Source organism: Mus caroli, chromosome X (assembly GCF_900094665.2).
Source record: "Mus caroli chromosome X, CAROLI_EIJ_v1.1, whole genome shotgun sequence".
Taxonomy (NCBI): domain Eukaryota; kingdom Metazoa; phylum Chordata; class Mammalia; order Rodentia; family Muridae; genus Mus; species Mus caroli.
The window spans coordinates 155,975,237-155,993,472 of NC_034589.1; the positions used below are offsets into that span (position 1 = coordinate 155,975,237).

The 18,236-nt window shown below is 37.2% G+C and overlaps 1 protein-coding gene across 8 annotated transcripts in view; it reads right to left on the reverse strand.

The window, feature by feature from the left end:
* Positions 1–18,236, reverse strand: part of Frmpd4 (FERM and PDZ domain containing 4) — a 946,095-nt gene that overhangs the window by 402,253 nt on the left and 525,606 nt on the right. For 3 of the 8 annotated variants that reach the window (XM_021153413.2, XM_029473447.1, XM_029473446.1), the window contains exon 2: positions 17,739–17,835. The exons of the other annotated variants lie outside the window; for them this stretch is intronic. In XM_021153413.2, the coding sequence (XP_021009072.1) occupies positions 17,739–17,755 (17 nt within the window). In that variant the 5' untranslated portion in view covers positions 17,756–17,835. The remainder of the gene's footprint in view (positions 1–17,738; positions 17,836–18,236) is intronic. 8 annotated transcript variants of the gene reach the window in all.

The window sequence follows — 18,236 nt, forward strand, 5'->3', positions numbered from 1 at the left end:
GAGAGAGAGAGAGAGAGAGAGAGAGAGAGAGAGAGAGAGAGAGAGAGAGAGGAGCTAAACAGAAATGGCTATATACAGAAGTAGAGATTGGAGATTTAAAGCTGTAACTGAAAAATTCCAAGATCCAGCAGAATGTGAGAAAGTAAAGAAAGATTCTCCATAGAGGGACCATGATCCTGTCAATTACCTTGATTTAAGATCTTTTATAGAATTGTGAGAGAATATCTTTTTAGTGGGGTTAATCCACTCAGTTTTTGACATCAGACCTAGGAAACAAATACACTGTTCTGGGTATTTCAATGTCCAAATAATAATGCCATTCAAATAGCTTAGTCTCAAAATATTTACAACTCACTGTGTTGAAATTGTATTTGGCAAGTTGTAGTTAGTACTTTTCTCTGTAAGCAGACAAAGCTGAGTGACCAAATCTTATGGGACACCAAATGGAATGGTATCCACAGAGCCTTGTATTGCATCTGTCCTCTCTTTGGCATCATGATGAGCTTGCTGCCATGGTTTCACATTGCCACAGAGTGGTGATAGCAAGTTCAGCCTGGAACTTTTCCCACGTTAGCAGACCCTTTAGTTTCTCTGACAATTTTATTACTTGTTCCTTTGTCCAGAGAAGGCTTCTTCGATATTCCAATGGAAATTGCATTGCTCTGACCACTTACAAAAAACCCCATCTCTTCACCAATACCTAAGCAATTGTCTAAATATGCCTTCCCAGGACTTGGGAGGCTGATATAGAAGGATCCCTGGAGCTTAAGGGACTGAAAATCAATCTAATGATCAGTGAGCACCAGGTCCCAGTGAGAGACCTTGTTTCAGAAAGCAAAAGACAGGCAGCAATACTGAAAAATGACACCTGAAACTGATGTCTGGCTCACACACATGCACACACATGCACCTGTGTACACACACACACACACACACACACACACACACCCTTTCTGTGTTATATTTGAGATTCAGAAAACTGTACCATCAGAGTGTATGGTCTTCCATATTTCAAGAAAAATCTGGTTTGTGTAAGTTTTGAAAACAGGAGTATTATATTCAGCTAGTATGCTACATTTCCTCTTATTTTTAGCCCAGGATGTTTCCATTTTCTTCTAATGATTATAAGCTAGCAAAACAACAGTAATACTAAATGATGTCTGTTATCATTTTCTAAGGATTCTGAATTTTATTTGGGCCTACAGAATTGAAAACACTGGTTTCTTTTCATGACTTGATGTTGTTACCAGATGAACCCATCAGTTAGCTCTGAGTTTCTCCCAAGTGATTAGAAAATAAATTGTTATAGAAAGAGAAAGTGTTGAATTATTCAAACACAAAGTCATTCTTAAACAGATTCATGCCTTGTAGTCCATTTTCTTTTTTGTTTTTAAATATTTTTTATTTACATTTCAAATGCTGTCCCGAAAGTTCCCTATGCCCTCCCCCGCCCTGCTCCCCTACCCACACACTCCCACTTCTTGGCCCTGGCATTCCCCTATACTGGGGCATATAAAGTTTGAAAGACCAAGGGGCCTCTGTTCCCAATGATGGCTGACTAGGCCATCTTCTCCTACATATGCAGCTAGAGACACGAGTTCTATGGGTACTGGTTCATATTTTTGGACTGCCCTCCACGTAGAGGACCATGTAGCATGGACTTAGTGCTTGCCAAACAGCCAGTTTTGCACTTAGAACAATTAACAAGAGCATGAAGAAATTTCAACACCTGGTTAATTTGTGAAAAGTCTAAACAGACTTTTCTTATCAGTTGGCTTGCATGACTCCTAACATCTCAGGAACTTAGAGACAGACATTTTGTGACTCAGACATGTACAAAATGGACATTTGAGTACAAGGATGACATCACATGAATCATCTTCCACTTATTTCCCCCCACATGATTGGTTTTGATATAAAATTAATCAAGATGAAAATGTCAAGTTTACCAATGTACATATTTATAGATGGGCACACTCTACTAAGCCATTCCATGGATTTCAGAGTAACTGGGTATATTTCAGCTCAACTCATTAACTGGTTTAATCTTCCAAAATTTTACAATTCCTAGAATTTTTTCTCAATGCATTCTGGTCCCTACCATTTTGAGTAGAATCACATAACCTAATTCATACTGAGGCATATGTGCCTGATATCATTTAGTGTTGAGTCCCTTGAAGTGTAAATGGGTATTTGCACAATCCATAAATGGACTTCTATTTGTTGCATCTGGCATTATATTCTTCCAGAAATATAAAAAATAAAGCAAACATTGAGTAATCAAAATAAAATCTTGAAGCAGAGAAAAGTACCATGAAGTCTAAAGTCAAATCTCAGAGAGAGCTGTTTGCCCCAAGTGTAACTAGGAGATTTGGTTAAGACCCTGACCTGGTCCTAATTGTCTGTGGAGGTCATGAAGCAGACTTATGTGTCCTGTATTAGACTCTGAACACACCCAGCCTTACCCTGAACAAAGCTATACCCGAAAGCATTTGAAAGACAGGAAGAGGGGACAGTGGTTCTTTCCCTCTTCAGAAGAGCAGTGGCACTTTGCTGAGAATAAAGCAATGGTTACTGGAGACAAACAAAACAGAAGAAAGGAATAGAAAATGTGGTTTCCAAGAAATAGTTTCAACCAAAAAGTAATTCCAGCTAGGAAGATGGTTCAGTGGGGAGGGGGGGTGGGTATGTCTTGCAAGCATGAGGGCTGGAGATACATTCAGATTATCTGTACCTATCTAAATACCTTATAGTGTTAGGATCTACCCAATATGTGAGAAGCAGAGGATCCTCAGAGCAAGCTGAGTAGCTGGACTAGCTAAAAGGTAAACTCAATATATAAGATGAAGAAATGAGAAAACACCCGGTATCAACCCCTTGGCCTCTGCACACACACACACACACACAGGCACACATACACACATACACACAGGCACACAGGCACACATACACACATGCACACAGGCACACAGGCACACATACACACATGCACACAGGCACACATGCAAGCATTCATTAACGCATACATACATATACAGGCAATAAGGTAACATTTACATCCTGGTTATAATTATAATATTTTATAATATTTACATTCTATGTATATGTATGCACTTGTGCCCTTCTCTCAGCATGGTAAATATTCATAAGGAAAAGGAAATGGGAAATGTGCCCTAGCTTTTCATCATTTCATTTGGATCCGTGTCTATTTTTAAAGCTTTTTTAATTTAATAAATCGAAGGTCAAAAAAATCAACTCTGGGCTATGAATAGATCTCAGAGCAATGACTTTTGCAGCATCATGGAAACAGACATCACATTGTCTCCATCAAGCATTGACAATAGCTTCCAGCGTTCTATACTCTTGTTTAAATATATAAAAAAAGGCAATGGCTCCCTTCAGGGCAAACTTTGAAGTATCTTTTACAATATTGTTGCATATTTGAAAATTGTGTTAAGAATCATTAGGCTTGCCACATTGAGGCACACAAATAAATGTAAGTGTAAGGAAGCAAGCAAGGGAGGAGCTGCCTTCTAGATACTTTCAGGTGAGTCTCCTCCTCTTGTTCTTAGAGACAGCGAACACTAAGTTTTTCAGGCTATTCTTTTCTTGCCTTAAGAACTATGATATAATTCGATTTCTTTACATTTTATAATCTTTTTCCCTGTGACGTCTAAACCATGGTAAGTAAAGACTTCCCTCAGAGGCTCCCAGTGACCTGGTCCAGGTACTAAAGCTGGAACTGCTGCTACTGAACTTCTGTGGCTGTCAGCTCTTCAAGACAAAAATCATCAAAGCTAAAAGCTCCGTGTTACCTCTTTGCAGCCTCCTGAGACAAAGTAGCTAGGAAGGAGGAGTGGGCTGGATAGATCAATCTCTCTTTTTCTTTTGATTTATTGTGCAAAAACACAACATTAAAAAAATCCACAAAATTTACCATTTGAAACACTAATTCAGCTCACTGGCTTTAACTACGTGCACACTGTTGTATAACCTCAGTCATCATCCAGCCCCATGATTTTTTTTTTTCACCTTCTCAAACTGACTCTATTATACACTTTCCAAACCAAATCTGTATGCGTTAAATAACCACTCCTCGTGATCTTTTTCTCCAAGGTCTTAAAGATCACCATTCTACTTTCTGTTTCTACAGATTTGACCATACCAGGAACCTCATAAAAGAAGCACAAGACCTTCTGTGAGTGCAACGTTTCACTTAGAGGAATGTCTTCATTGTAATCCATGTTATAGCATGTCAGAACCCCCTTCCATTTTCAGCATGAATAATATCCTAAAGTATGCATAGACCACATAGTGATTATCCGTACCCTACATATGAGTGTTGATGACTAGCATAGTCCCTTGCCACTTTGTTTTAATAGTGGCTTTAATTTTGCTATTTAGCACATTTGGGATCCCAGACTAATAGACAAGATGAAATTCCCCCCTCATGGGAAAATTGAAACCAAATGAAAAATTGGATGGGAAAGACAAAACAATTCACCTATTTATGTGCATACTGAAAAAACTCTCTTCTGAAGGAGAATAATCTACATGTTTGTTCACTGTTCTTGTGCAACTAATACTATGCGGAGACCTACCATTTACTACAGTTTCATTCAAATTTCAATTAGTCTAAGAATTAGATATGATTTAAACATATCTGAACGTGTTTAGACATTTATATAGCATAGTGTCTCTCTGATATAGAATACTATGGATACATGCCTCAAATGTAAAAAACAATAATGGCAAGGTACTAGGCACATATTCACTTCCTAAGGGCGGGGGGGTGGGCATTTTATTTCTTTGCTCTTGGAGAAAAAGGACCAAGCCACCCATACAAATGACTTTTCCATTTATCAAGGCAAAAACACAAACATGAAAGCCCATTATCTATGGAAGTTGAATGCATTAAGAAAGAGTCACTAATCATAGCTCAAGCCATCTTTTATCATAGGGCATTTTGTTCACTGTTCCTTTAGTGGCTACATGGGGAGACAATGACATCTTACTCAGCCACTTGACATTAGTGGATAGATTTTCTAGATCTGGGCAGAATTCTCTTGCATTACTTAATGTGATCTTCAACTGAACAATTTATATTACAGATTAAACAGCTACTTGGAAAAAAAAAGACAGTGCTCCAAATTTTCAAAAGACCAATACTGTCAGGAATATTCTCTTATAGTATAAGTGGGGAATAAAAAGCCTGGGAAAACTTTCATTAAGTAACAAAGGCATAATAACTTAGCCCAGCTCAACATTTACTTCATAGTCTCCATTGCTCTGAAATCTTTGTTGCATAACTGAGTAATGTGAGAATGACCCCCAGAACCACAGAAATAGCCTACACTTGGTTTAGACTTTTATGGAACCAATTTTCACAAAATTCTTATGATTGGCAGATGACCAGCCACAGTTAAGCTGGACACACAGCAGTGCATTGACATTGCATCAAGATGCCCTATCCTAACTGGTGAAAAGTATATAGCAGGTGTTCCATCTCCCTTAGTCTGGATTTTGACAACCAGATAGAAAATACCAATGAAAGCACACCAAGTATGTTGGAATCTAGGGTCAGATATTTCTTTTCCAACAGAGCACACACCTATTGGGTACATTTTGGAGTTTATCTGAGACAGGAATTGAGAGGGTTCATCCTCTTAAGGGTGACCACTTCAGCACTTTAGTAGTTCAGTATTTGTAAACACAAAGCATCAGAGCTCTCCCACTGTGTGAAATATGACCTTGGCAAGCAGTCCATATAAGGTTTCATGTCTTGCCTTGAAAATTAAGGATAAGTCCAGTTTGGTGGGTACACTTTTAATCTCAGCACTTCAGAGGTAAAGCAGGAAGATCTCTGTGAATTCTGAGCCAGCCTGGTTTACATAGTGAGTTTCAAGACAACCAAAGCTACATAGTGAGATACTGTCATAGAAAAACAAAAACAAACAAAAAGCATGGGTAAAAAGAATGTCTTTGCAAGATTGTTAAGAGAAATCCTGTTGAGATTCATATCTATAGCAAAATGGGTACTTGTTTAATAGTGGTCACTATTCTCACTAACTTAAAACATTTCACATCTAATTATAGCCTCTGTCACAAAGAATTGTTAGTCTAGGCAATTTCTGTATTCTCATCCAGAGACACATAAGCAAAATCATTGAAGTAACATTAGAAACATCTATAGGAAAGTGTTAAGCCAGGCCATCTGGGACCTGACATTTATAGAATTTGTGAGTGGGACTTTATCATATTATAAATGTTTTAAAATGAAGAATATGAAATTAAATGAGATATACAAGGCCTTACTGGGTCCTGTGCAAGTGAAACACTCCACAACATAAGGGGTACTAGCTAGCAGATGAATTTGCCTCTGCATAGCTTTCTCATGAGCTACTCTAATGCTGAGCCTCCCTTGAAAGGTCCAGTGGGTTTGGCTTCTAGTTTTCTACAAGGATAAAGTAACTCTTCTGGAAAGGACAGCTAATAGATGGCTAGAGATGGTGTGGAGAGATAGAAGACAAGCTGGCCAATGGCTGACATTTTAGCCTTGTAGACATCCCACTGAGACACATTTCTCTCTGTGCTGGTGGGTCTTCCATGGTCTAGAATATTTCCTCTTAATTGTTAATAGGTCCATTATCTGGTCCTAATGAGCCACCTTATACACAATCTTAGTGGCCTTGCAGGAAGCCTCAGTCGTATGAACTATTATTCTTGTGCTTCTCGTGCTGGCCAGTGGATTCTAGATTTAGAATATCACACTATAACTCCTCATCCTATTTGTAACTCTGTGAGTAAGAAACAGAAAGCAATGAAACAAGCTCCACCTACTTGGGTTTAGGTTATGCTAGATAACAAAACTATAAAATAATGTGTGTACATCCAGAAAAGAGTAGACATGCTCATATGGACAGGGGACTCATGAGTCACCAACCCTTCATGAAAAACTACAGTCAACTCAAAAATGCTGAAAGCAGAAGAAATCCCCTTCCCCAGAGAAGAGCACATCAATTGATTATTTTGTACCAAATGGTCAGCCCTGAAGACACACATACAAGTACTGCCATACAGACTGAACAGGTTATATTTAGGAATAACTGTCTATACATATATGTATATGCATGAATTAATTATCAATGAGAAAATAGGCAATTAGTTTAAAAGAGAAGTGAGTAGATGGGAGGGTTGGGAAGGAGGAAAGGAAAATGAAGGCAAATGTATTATAAACTCAGGTTTTTAAACAATTAAGGTTTCTGTTATGTGACAAGAGAAACTTTTGTGTCTTTAGTTTTTTTAACATTCATATTATCTACATATAAGGATAAAATTTTAAAGGTTAACACACTTTGCCTTGTGTCCTATTTGGAAATCATTAGTTTTTTTTTTTTTCTTGCACTGATACTCTATAATTTGCTTACCCAACTGTCCTTTTTTTAGAAATGCAATCAGAAACTACAATGTGAATCCACTGTGCAAGACTTCAGAATGGCCATATGGAAAGAGGCGGGAGCAGGGGGCGTCGCAAGCATTGCAGAAAGATGGAAAAGCAACTGAGCATACACTGCAGGGGAGCAGATACCACATGCAAATGTTTTGGATCACTGGAAGTCAGAATTAAAACTGAGCATGCTTGAAACACAATTTGGTCCAACAAATACACTTATGTTAGATATGCATTCCACATAAATGCAGTGATATTCACCAAAGGGCATGTATCAAAGTGTTCATAACAGGATTTCTCAAATTTCATTAATGAAGCTTTCCTCCCCCTCCCCCACCTTGACAAATGAATGGCTGAGTGGTTTGTGATATATTCGTTCAATGAATTTCCACAACAAGGGAAGCAGACTACAACTACATGCCACAAAATGAATAAAATGAGATAAAACTTTCTAAATGGCATCATTAATGCAAAGAATTCAGGATAGGTGTTATTTTTGGCTGACTGGTGGTTCCAGAGAGCCTTGGGAGACCTGCTCATGCTCATTTTCTGGTTCTGATGATAGCTACAGCACATAATGATTATTTGACTTCCCCATAAGCCACATGTACAGTTATGTGCATGTGTGCAGCACTTTCATGAGGAGATGACTTTCAAATGTCTTGTCTTTGTTGAAATGATGGAGACTGTCAACAGGGTAGCATGACAACTTGAAGAACAAGGCTACAACACTATGCAATTCCCAAGTAATAGAAACCATTTACTTTATAGGCTGCTGAAAGGGTCACACATAAAGAAACAAGTCACATCTTTCCTGTTTCTAGCGTGAATAAGTCACAAGAAAGAGTGGCTTCAGAAACATCTACAAGATCAAAATACTTCAGACCAATCTCCACTACCCAAATCTCCCTTGAAGGAAATGTAGTGTTATCAAATTTAAGATAAACACATTTTCTCCAATGGTCTTTCTCATTTCCTGCCATTTTTACTTTGGCACATCCTGCTCTGTCATGTTGTCCCTTTTTGCAAGGGCTTAATCAATAGACTTAAAAATAGTCATTCAAGAAGAATTTTCTATGAACCTTTTTCTGCAGGGATCTTTCTTGCTTACCTCCAGTTTTCATTTCCTGTCTCTTGACCTGTTTTTAACTTATTACAAAGTTAATTTGAAATGTCTAACCTGTTGCAACATGTAGTTCATATCAGGGTAATTTTAATCAGAAACATTTTGAAAATTTAATTAAATATCAGAGTGTTTATCTCTTTAGTTCCAAAACAACTTTCTGTTTCAATAAAGATGAGGGCACAGTGACCAAGGCTGATGTTAAAACCTCTATGAAAAATTTTCCATGATAAATCTGGTGGACCATTTACTGAGACCTGGCAAAGACAACAGGTCAGGCATTTTATGCTAAAAGAATACAAGGAAATGAAAAGGAAAATTTAAAAAGAAAATAAAATACACTCAACCCCTACAGAACAAAGGTACTAGAGGACAGAAAGAAGAGGGTTTTGTCCTTCTTCCCCTTTCCCATTCAGAGTGGAGTTATATAATTACATGGTCTGTGTTATTTTTGCTGTAGTTAGGGATTTTTTTTTAATTTGGTTGGTCTGCATCTGTGCATGAGTGCATGTGTGCATGTCCATGCATGCGTGTGTGTGTGTGTGTGTGTGTGGAGAGAGAGAGAGAGAGAGAGAGAGAGAGACAGACAGACAGACAGACAGACAGACACTGCACAGCCACTCAGAGGAAGGACTTTGGCCAGCAGAGGTTGGTTCTGAGCATTATCTCTTTCAAGGAGAAGAGAAACACCTATTTTCAGTTAAATCCTAGTATTTGGTAGGTAGAGGCAGGAGGACAGAACAATGATAAAGGAAGGAAGGAAGGAAGGAAGGAAGGAAGGAAGGAAGGAAGGAAGGAAGAAAGAAAGAAAGAAAGAAAGAAAGAAAGAAAGAAAGAAAGAAAGAANAAAGAAAGAAAGAAAGAAAGAAAGAAAGAAAGAAAGAAAGAAAGAAAGAAAGAAAGAAAGAAAGAAAGAAAGAAAGAAAGAAAGAAAGAAAGAAAGTTGCTCTCTCAAGGAGACTTACATAAGCTTGTGCCTATGGAGGGCTCTCATCCAGAGTCCCCTCAGTTTGAGCCACCTTTTACTGAATCCAGCCATCCTTATCTTAATGAGCAATTTAATATTGGTTTGTTGAGCACACTTACATATCTTGCTCCCTTGGCTGTACTAAATTGCTGGGTTTATTTTCCCCTTTGATTTATATTCTCTGCTATTAATTTATAAGGAACAATGAGAGGGGTAGTGATAACATTTTAACTCCACCCAACCCTCCAGTAGCTCCTTTCTGCCCACCTTGTTTTCATGGCTAGTGCTGCTGCTTCAGTGAGGACCAATAACTCCTCATTAAAGATATGGAATATTATTGTGTTATTCTGGAGGTATTTCCTTTGACATATGATTAGCAGAATGAGAATCCAGGGTAGTTTCTTTTTCTATTCTCTTCTTACTCCAAGAGGTAACAAGAAATCACAACCTTTCCCCTTGCTCTACCTTGGCACAGATTGAATTCCCAGAAATCCCCAATGTTTTAAATACTAAGTAGCACAAGAAAAAGAACCAATCACAAAAACCACCCTCTTTTTCTGTCTCCTTCTCATCCTAAAAGAAGATGTGCAATGGCTGTTTCTTGCCTAATTTTCTTGCCATCTGGCAGAAGTAAACTCATAGGTTAACTCCGAAGGATGGAGAGTCTCTAACCTCTAAATAGGGCATCCACTGATGGCAATGAAAACCTTCACATGAAATCTAAAAGTTCCTTTCCAACTATGCTTCTCTGTGGTAATATGTTGTTCCCTATACATCTCAGGGGATTATAAATGTTTTAAATGATAATATATTACTTCTAGGGCTGGAAAGATGCTCAGTGGAGGAAAACATTTACTGCCCAAGCAAAGGGACCTGATTTCAGATCTCTGAATTCCTGTACTCACACAAAATTCTGGGCTGGCCACAGGTACACCAGTAACCCCAGTGCTGTGGAGGACAGGCAGAAATGGAAGGATTTCTGGGGCTTTACTGAAGAGCAGCTGAGAGTCAGGTTCTGTTAGAGACCTCATCTTAAAGAGAGATATAACACATCATCAACATAAACCTGTCTCCCTATCTCTCTCACACACATACCAACTTATTTTATAAAGCCTAATGAATTTCATCAAGAGAAAACTTATCCTGAATATTTTGAGTGCTTTTTTCTAAATATTTGTTTGCAAGCTTAATGTCCTCCTGTAAGAGAAAGAAAATAGCCAAGTGTACATGTATTACATACATAGGCTTACTTATAAAATAGTCTTTCAAAGGAAAATGAATGTGTTTCCTTAAATTTGTACCTGATTAAGTTTGAGCAAATTTGCAATAACTATCAAGTGTCTATCCGTATATTATAATATGAAAAAAGCCTTTAAATAAACTGGGAACCAAAAATTAAGACAAGGAATGTTTTACTCTAATATTCCAAAAGAAGAATTTCATTTTGCTAAGACATCTAATTAAGAACAACTTAGATACAATGGCAGTACCCTGCTACATTCATACATTTAGTCTAATTTTATAATTCTAAAGCATAGCACATCACTGAAGAGCATATGTGAAATATATAAGAAGAATAGGAATTTGTTCTCACTATTACCAAAAGATTATTTAATATTTCTTCTAATAGTACTCATTTATAATTTCACATGGAAAACTAACTAAACATGGGATGAAAATGTTTTATCTATTACAGATGGTGCATTTTAAAATTCTAAAGTTTAAAATTGATAAGTAGAATAGAGATTCTTATACCAAATGACCATAGAAATATATTAAAAACATAAAATATTAAAGACACATTTTCAGAAATGCATGTTCTGTAGTTCAGTTAGTCAAAGTGTCTGTCTAGTAAAGGCATATTTTCAAGAGAAAAGGAATATAATTTTTAATAATATCACATTTCTCTTGTATTCTCATGCCCCATATTAGAGGGAGCAGTTTTTTGTCAATAGGATTATATAATTAAGCCAAATTTGCACAACCAGCCTGAATAACCACGTCATCAGAGCTCTCCTCAATTAATTACCTGAAAAGTAAATGACATACTTTCATGGCAATAAAAAATATTACTTGTACTAGTCACTTATCTCAGAAAATTGGTTAAAACATCCCACATACTATCATATCCTGTTTGTAAATGCCAAGTCTATTATTATAAATTAATGAAAAAGTCACTAAGATTTTTTTCTAGAAGAGATACTATATTATTCACAGAAATAATAGATGCAACTATTTCAATCACTGTAATTTTTGAACAAAAATTTGCTAATTAAAGGGGCAAGTATCATGAAACTTGTTTCCTTTCTCAATAAACAAAGAAGCAAAACAGGACAAATGGAGAATAAAGAAAATACAAATGTCAAGTTTGTCATAATTATGTGGTAGGCTAAAGAACTTTTAAAGGGATTATAAGCTTATAGAAGGGTGGTAACTACGTATTAAGAAATACATGGTTTCCGGGTTTGAATGAGAATAGTCCCCATAGGCTCATATGTTTGAGTGTTTGGTCCCTAGTTAGTTGAAATAGTTTGGAATGATCAGAAAGTGTGGCCTTGTTGGAGGAGGTGGGTCACTAGTGGTGGGCTTAGAGATTTCAAAAGCCCATACCATTCCCAGTGTCTCTGCTTGTAGATCAGGATATAAGCTCTTCACTGTTGACCCAGCATCATGCCTGTCATGCTTGCCACTATCTCCCCACCATGATGATCAGGGACTAGCAATCCAAAACTGTAAGTAAGCAAGCTTGAAGTTAATTGCTTCCTTTCTAAGTTGTTTTGGTCATGGTGTCTCAACATAGAAATAGAACAGTAACTAAGACATGTGAGTACCATTATGAATCAGTTACTCAACAGTTATCTGTAGTGGAGATGAGTCTGCCAATTTTACTGATATGGTGATTGAATTAAATTATGGATATACCCTTGCAAGGTTTCAGCAAGAATATATGCTCAGTGGAAGATGAGCCTGGATCTAGGCCAAGAGCTATTTCTTTGTCTTGCCCTCCATTCCTTCATTTCCATTCTCAGAAGGAAATCTCAGTTTGATTTTTACTTTCAAAACTTTATTATCTTAAGTAATACTTGCTACATATGCTCTGGTCAATTATAGTGATATTCCACTCATTATAACCTTCATCCACCATAACTATCCTGATTCTAATAATATAGCAAATACCTGCTTACTGGCTTGTCTTTCTACAATTAGTTTCAAATTCTATAATAGTATGAGTTACTCATACTCTTGGAAGAGTTCAGATATTTAAAAATGTTTTAAGGGAAATGTGTTCCAAAGGTAAGTTACACTCAAAGCTTAAGAGAAGTAGTAAAGGCACTTCATTTGCCTTAATAATTTCTTGTTCATAAATCAGCTTACTAAGTTATTTGGGGAGTTCCTCTTTGTTTTCTATTTTAAGAAACTGAATTGGGGGTTTTGTGCTTACTAGGCAAGCTTTCTATCAGTGAAGGACAAATTCACCTTTTAGTGAATACTTTTTATAAATTCAGAAAGAAAGTTACATGACAGCTTTTTGTCAAATTTCTAAACCTTAAACATACCATAGATTCCAGTATTCTGAATGCTGATTTGGAATACATTTAATGTTCAATAAAGTATATAATGAGCAGGGTAGAACTAAATTGGCTGAACAACTGAGGGGTTTGTTCTCAATTCTCCAAGTCTTCCAGTACATTACAAACCAGATATCCATGTCACAAAAGCAGACTTAGACCCTAGGGAGTTGGCAAAGGCTAACAAAAATCAAGTACATGGAGAATTGCATACCTTTCCCAATTGTTAAAGATTCACCATCATGAAGCTTTGGTCAATAGTTCATAAACACAGAGAAGCTTATTGCTACTGTCACCTGAGTCTGATTCATTGGGAAATGTACAGGGCCTTCCTCCAACTAGTGACAAAGAATTAGGAAACAAGAGTGCCTTGCCAAACCAATCTGATGTTGAATAGAAGAGCAAGCATGCAGATATTCATAAGCAGACCACTGGAATATGTCCACCTCTCACTCTCATGAACTCCATTCACCCAATCCCAAATATATCCACCTATCCATTTTCCATTGGCTCTCATTGAATATCCACTGAGAAGACATCTGACATCCATCCTATGTATTTTCACCAGGCTTAACTAATCTCTTCATATAAACAATTAAGAACATCTTTAAAGGGATTTCAATAAGTACTATTAAAGATATACACATACACACATATGTATGTATGTATGTATTTATGGTATATATATGGTTGTGTCTACTGTAAATAAATATATTTGTTTAAAAGTCAGAAAAAGACTCAATAGGAAGTTAATTTTCCAAAGCTACAAAGGTCACTGAATTTGCACAAAATCAGAAAAAGATAAATTAATGCTCATTGGCCAAGAAATTGCTATACTTGTTTTATGGAAAGAAGTTTAGTTCTATTTTAATAATTAGCATTAAGAAATCAATAGTTCCAAGACAAGGGCAAATCATAAAATGCCCTCCTCCTCCACTCCCTAATGAGGGTGGATAATAAGGAATAGGGCTTGGTTTTGACAAGGCTCACAAGTAGGAATGTGGGAGAGAAAATAGAGAAGAAAGCAAATCTGAGTATCAAAGGATAAACTAATGCACTCCAGGGTAGGCTGGCTATGCAAGAAAAAGGTCAGGGTAGAAGATAGGGAGAAGGAGAAGATGACAAAGGAAGGGGAGAGGAAAATCAGACAAGAGAAGAGGAGAAATGAGAACAAAAGCTTTAGCATCTACTGAAATTAATGTGAATTGATGGGGAATTTTACAAGTATTTGTGGAAAATTTGACAATAGAACGTGGAATCCCTCACCCCTGACACAGACACACATCACATATCAACAGGTCTTCAAGACTTTCAAAAAGGACCTAAATTATTTTTTGCAATCTTTCTTGGGATTGCATTTGTGATTTCTTTAATGGCATATCCTGCTGAGGTGATCCTTCAAGCAAGAGTAAACAGCCTAGACAGACAGAATGATGTGTACTAAGAGACTTCATAGCAAAACAAAATGAATAAGGTACAAACACATACCACTTCTGAGCTCATTTGGAGCAGTTAATCTTAACATGTTAATCTTAACATCAGTCATATACTGTGCTTTAGAATTCCAATTTAAATTAAGAGACTAAATACATGTATACAACATCAAACAGCACTGTAATTTCTCTGGAAAGATACAATGTTCCTTATGAATGAAGATTACCTAGTGACAAAGGGACTGCAGGGAAAGCTGAGTTTAGTCTTTATACATGAACATGAGGGAGGCTATTGTTGAGGTCATGACAAAAAACTCATTTTGTCCAAAGAAATAACAAATGTAGAAAACCAATAAATCAGAATCATTAGGGCTTGCCAACATGACACATGATGAACCATGTGTACGTAAAAAAATACTGATGTATAGAAAGAGGTCAGTGATAGCTTTACCCATCCTAAAATGTACTATTTATGAAACAATGGCCCTGCAAACTGCAATAAGCTCTTTGGCTATCTCATTATCATTCCTGAGCACTTTGCCAGAGCAGGCAGATGGTTTTGCTGTTTCTTTGATTTGCCTTCTTCTCTTTGCTTTCCTTCCCCTCTGGACATTCCCTCAACTCTCTAATCCCCTCCCCAACATTAGCTCCCCTCACATTTCTGGATGTTCATAACCTTGACCTCTTTCCTGAGCTCCAGACCCAGATTTCCCACTGGCCTGCTGGGTCCAGCCAGATGGAAACCTGCTGACTCTTCCCAATCAGCAGGGCCCAAAATGAATCCTTTTGGCAGAGTCTGCAACACTGCCCTACTCTCCTGTGAATGAGGAAATGGAAGCATATGGGTTAATCCTCCCGTCCAAGGTCACTGTGCAATCCTTAATAAACAGACAAAATTTGACCCTGAGCTACTTTCAGATCTCATCCCTGTCTCACTGATCTGTCTCCTCTCAAGCTTACTCATGTTCCCTGATTCCCATACCTGTCGACTGTCTCTAATGTAGCCAGGGGAAGTGACTCAATGGACTATCATCTCTAAGACACTCATCTTTTCTCCCTAATGTTGCTATTCATGGTTTCCAAGCCCAGTCAGAATAGAAGCACCATTGCACAATACATAGCAAGTAAAAACCGTAGGTTCTAGAACCAGTCTTCCTTGATACAAAACTAAACTGTACCTCTTTCTTGCTGTGTGCTCTGAGAAAGTTCATATTTGCTTTTCTATTCTACAATATAATGCAAATCATTATAATGGTGCATGGCTTCACTATAAGGAAATAAAATACATATAAGTTGGTATACTGCTCATGTTATGTAAAAATCAACTTCTAGTTTGGTTCTGTGAATCTCTACAATTTGGCCATTACTTTCTTATTAACTAAAATTCTTCAAATACAGGGCACCCCTACCAGATTGACCTGGCACTGTTCTATAAGTAGTTTATTTCTATCCTGCCTCAGGTATTTTCCCAAATATTTCCTCAGCTTGGTAGAGCATTGTCAATCTCTAGTTTTAATGCACATAGCAGATAAAGTTGCCATCTATAACAAGGCCCCATTAAAAAAATGCTCATATTGCAGGCTGGCCTCTAACTAGCTATGAATCTCAGGATGGCCTTAAACTTCAGATTTTTCTGCCTCCCTCACTCCAGAGCTACGATTCTAGATATATACCACTGTGCCTAATTGATGCAGTGCTGGTTATCAAACCTCAGGGCTTCATGTATACAGGATGAGCACTCTTCCAGTTGAGATACATGCCTAGAACTTCCAGTTTCTATCCTTATAAGACATTATAGTTAGAATCAAATAGCATCCATTGATGACCCCATCAAAGGGACTGCTAAAGGTTATGATGTCTGAATTTGAATTTTCTGCTCTTTTCTATAAAGTTGTGACCCATTTAACCTAACTATAATTAAAATCCTGGTGCACATATGAGTGCACAGAGACTGGCAATATGCACAGGGCCTGCATAGGTCTGCACCAGCTGGGATTTTAGAGCTGAAAGAAGTTGGAACATGCCTTCGTCCCTAACCCAGACTCTATCTCCAATAGAAAGGCACTTGGAAATAATATATATATATATATATATATATATATATATATATACATATAGTTTTTCCCAAGGTAGTCTCAATGGGAAAACTGACTGCCTTTTAAAGAGTTGGGCCCATGCCCAGCAGTAGATGACCAATAGAAAATGAACTCAACAATATTTTGGGTGGCTCTTTGCCTCATATCATTAACTCAGGGTACCTTATTGTTTGTGTTATACTTTAGGGTATATATTATGACGTTTGGTTTTATGTTTTAATGGGACTTGTGTGTGTGAATTGATGTCTCTGCATCTATATGTTTCTTGTGTTTTTTCTTTGGCTCTTTTTCTTCTTCTGTTGTTTTGTCTATTCAAATTTGTTTGTTTTATCTTTATTATTTTATTATTGTCCTTTAGATTCATGATTGTTTTCTAAAGAGAGACAGAAAGGGTATAGATCCATATGGGAGGGGGAGGGGAAGAACTGCGATATTAGAGGGATGTGAAAATATAATTAGAATATATTGTATGAAAAATATTTTCAACAAAAGAAAAATGAAATACATTCTCCTGGGAGAGAGGGAAGGGAGGGAAGGAGGGAGGAAGGGAGGGAGGGAGGGAGAGAGGGAGAGAGAGAGAGAGAGAGAGAGAGAGAGCACAAACATTGTGATACATTGTTACAAAGTAAGTGGTAAGTAGTGGCCTGGAACATAGGTCAGGAATGCTTGCTTTAGTTTGACAAACTTCATGTTTTACTATACTGAAAGTCAGTTCTAAAGGAAACAGATTTGTCAAAATCCAGGGGCAACATCATTTTTTTTTTTGGTAATTTATTGCTATTTATTTATTTATTTAGTCAATTTTCTCTTTATATAATAAGGGCAGAAAGCAATTCTGTGTAGCCTTCCAGTCTTAATTCTGAAGGCCCAAAACATTTTTGTTTTTATTTTCAAAACCCATCAATATATCAGAAAGGGGGCATGACTTAAAAGCCTCTTGAATCAAGGCCTGCTCACTCCATTGTTAGGAGACATGAAAAGGACACAAAGTGATGTGAGGGAGAATCATAAAAGCCAACCAGCAAAAGCAAATGGATAAAAGAAATGAAAGCTGAAAGGGAAGGATCAGAGAGAGTTCAAGTCTTGGAGCTGTCACTTACCAGCTGTGTGACCTCATGCCACTGAACTGCTCTGTGCCTCAGTTTCCTGAACTGTAAGTGGGGACACTAATGCCTGTCTCATAAAACAGCAGAGTGCCTGAAAAATAATAAATACTCAGTAAATGGTGTATGTTAATGACAATTACAGCAACAACAATAATAGTTTGGGAAAACAAATTTGTCCATTTCTTCAGCATCATTTAACAAATTATAATGTGCTTAGATTAGGATAGAATCTAAGACTTTGTAGTGAAGAAAAAATCAAGCACATTAGGACCACTTTTCTTCATTCTTGCCTCCCCTGCATCCTTTCCTTCTGATCAATGTTTTAGTTCATTTATTAAAATGGTACATTTCTAAGATATTGTTTCATGCCTTGACAATAAAGCAAGATGTTTGGGAGAGCAAGTCTTCATGAAGAATAGACCTGATCACAGAACAGAAGGGTGATAAAAGTTGAAATATGAGAGCCTCAAATCAAATTATTTCACACATTAA